The sequence below is a fragment of the Prionailurus viverrinus genome, unplaced genomic scaffold (assembly GCF_022837055.1).
Source record: "Prionailurus viverrinus isolate Anna unplaced genomic scaffold, UM_Priviv_1.0 scaffold_35, whole genome shotgun sequence".
Classification (NCBI taxonomy): Eukaryota; Metazoa; Chordata; class Mammalia; order Carnivora; family Felidae; genus Prionailurus; species Prionailurus viverrinus.
This window is the reverse complement of record NW_025927605.1, coordinates 3639817-3642540: the sequence shown is the minus strand read 5'-3', so window position 1 is coordinate 3642540 and position 2724 is coordinate 3639817. Positions and strand designations below refer to the sequence as shown.

At 52.6% G+C, this 2724-nt stretch overlaps 1 protein-coding gene across 1 annotated transcript; it reads right to left on the bottom strand.

Annotated features, from left to right (window-relative positions):
- Nucleotides 1-1455: 1455 nt before the first annotated feature.
- Nucleotides 1456-2052, bottom strand: LOC125158568 (keratin-associated protein 4-3-like). Its single transcript, XM_047845822.1, has one exon. The coding sequence runs from the start codon at nucleotides 2050-2052 to the stop codon at nucleotides 1456-1458; it is 597 nt and encodes a 198-aa protein (XP_047701778.1).
- Nucleotides 2053-2724: the final 672 nt, after the last annotated feature.

Below are 2724 nucleotides of genomic sequence, written 5' to 3'. Positions count from 1 at the left end.
ACTCACGAAAGGATGCTGACGTAGGAGCACAAAGGCCCAGCCGCTTTTTCCACTAAGATGAGCAAGTCTGTGGCCCAGTACACACCCCTCATGTGTGGGTCAGAATACGAGGGCGGAGTTGAACCGAAAGCACCCTTTGTCTTAGCTTCTTTTACTCCCCTGTGCTGACTCTGCTTTGCACTGGGTGTCCTGAGAGCACCTCCTTCCTTATGCAGTACTTATGCAGGAATACCCGTTGTAGGCTCTGGTGTTTTGAATGCAACGTGAGAATCGCAGTTTGGTGCGGTCCGCCTCAAGCATAGCCTCCTTGAGAGAGACACTTCCTAACATGGTGAGCTGTTTTATTCGTGGGAGTGTCGGCGGTCCTTTGGGATATGTGATCTTCCAAGAATTGGACACAGGAAGTCTAAAACCAAGTGTGCACAAACTGTGAGAAGAAACAACATCCTATGAAAAGATTCAGTGGTTCAGCGGAGAATGAGGTCGAGAGCCCACAGTGTCACCCAGTGACCGTTCATATCATAGGGAAATGTTTGAAGGCACTGTTACTGAGACTTGGAACACTGGTGTCAGGTCGACCTCAGGGTCGGAGCTCAAAACAGAGGCTTGAGACCAAGTAGTTTGTCTGGGAGGTGGTCCCAAGTAGTGCTCTAGGGATACTGTGAAGTGATCCAGGGAAGGGTGGAAACCAATCCAGGTTGATTTCAAGAGCAGGTGAGTCTTGTGGGCATCAGGGGTTCGTTCAGTGCTACTGAGGCCCTCTGGTCTCACACGCCCACTCAAGGGGAAAGAGGCCAGAGCACTTATCCACCAACTACTGGCCACCTTTCGAACGCTTCTCCCAGGCACTTGCCTTCCCTGCTCTGTCCTGTGATATACGTTCCTTCACGTAGACTGAGCCCTCCGCAGAGTTCCAGGTGCTTGCTGCAAGCCACCATCCTACACTGTTTGCGTGGGAAGCGCCGAGGTGATAGAAGTGAAAATCCTGAAATCGCCTGCTATGATCTGCTCGTTGTGCAGAGAATAGAAGACCTGACAGCTAAGGGTGACCATTGAAGAAGGAAAAAGAACGAGACACGATTTCTTATATTTATGCCTGGAAAATCAAGATTTATTTGATATACAGAAACATCTCCATATTAGAAAATCTGGCAGTAGGTGATACATCAATCAGAGTGGCACGTTAACCTATATCAGATAATACAATCTTTGTAGTGATTTGCGGTGGAGTTAGTAACAAGGAGGTGAGGAGGGAGTGGGTGGTAGGGAGGTATATTCCAAGGCCAACCAGTTGAAAATCACTGGGAATTGAGGTTTTACAGTTGGCCTCACATGATTCAGCTCCCCGTTGGACGACATGAAGGAGATTGGCTGACGAAAACAGCAGGGTGCAGGTCAGGGCACTCAGCAGCAGCAAGAGCCACTAGAGCAGGTTGGTGGGTGGTGGCAGGGGGCCTAGCAACAGCTGGGGCGGCAGCAGCTGGACACACAGCAGGTGGGGCGGCAGCAGGTGGTCCGGCAGCAGGTGGTCTGGCAGCAGGTGGGGCGGCAGCAAGGCTGGCAGCAGCTGGAGCCACAGCAATTGGAGCCACAGCAGCTGGAACCCCCACAGCAGGGGCGGCAGCAGCTGGACACACAGCAGGTGGGGCGGCAGCAGGTGGTCCTGCAGCAGGTGGTCTGGCAGCAGGTGGGGCGGCAGCAGGGCTGGCAGCAGCTGGAGCCACAGCAGCTGGAACCCCCACAGCAGGGCCGGCAGCAGCTAGAGATGCAGCAGCTGGGCCTGCAGCAGCTGGAACCACAGCAGCTGGGGCGGCAGCAAGTGGTCCTGCAGCAGGTGGTCTGGCAGCAGGTGGGGCGGCAGCAAGGCTGGCAGCAGCTGGAGCCACAGCAGCTGGAACCCCCACAGCAGGGGCGGCAGCAGCTGGAGCCACAGCAGCTGGGGCGACAGCAGGTGGTCCTGCAGCAGGTGGTCTGGCAGCAGCTGGGGCGGCAACAAGTCTCCTGGCCACAGCCCTGGTCAGAGCAGACGGAGCCACAACAGGAGTTGACCATGGTGTCAGAGGGTGGAAGTTCTGGGATGGTTTCCAGGAGAGTGAGGGGCTTGAGTCTGACGTCTCCTGGTGCCATGGCCTCTTATATAGTGTCCGTCCATGGTGAGTTGTCAACACATCTTCCTTGTGTTTGTTTACCTAATATTAAGTAATTATCAAATTACACAATATTGTTTGTGCATGTAATGGTTTAAACTTGTGGGAAACAAAATTTCTTTTCTCGATGTGATGAATTCTCTCTGGTCTGTGTTTCCTCCTGATTCACACCCACTGGCATCTTCCTGACCACTTTCTCCTCATCTTCCTCCACCGTGGGCTGTCACGTGATAGGTGGCATTTGCAATTACATTTCGTACTCTCCCTCCTGTATCCCCTAGCGGGTAGGATAAGGGCCGTCCTATTTTTGGTGGTGCATTTCTTCCAATGGTCAGTGGCATGAGTAATGATCTGCATGTGACAAGAAGAAAAGGCCCTCTTTTGTGGGGCAGTTTTGAGCAAAAGGGACGGCTGTATATTTATATGACGTTGCTGATTTCTAGCCACTGGACTGGATTTTGTTGGATGTTTCTACCTTGGATCACGTCCTCTACCCTACAACCGTGGCAGACAATTATCTGTATGGTTCCCATCACTGCCATGCTTCATAGTTCATGAAGTGTTAACCTTGGTGTCA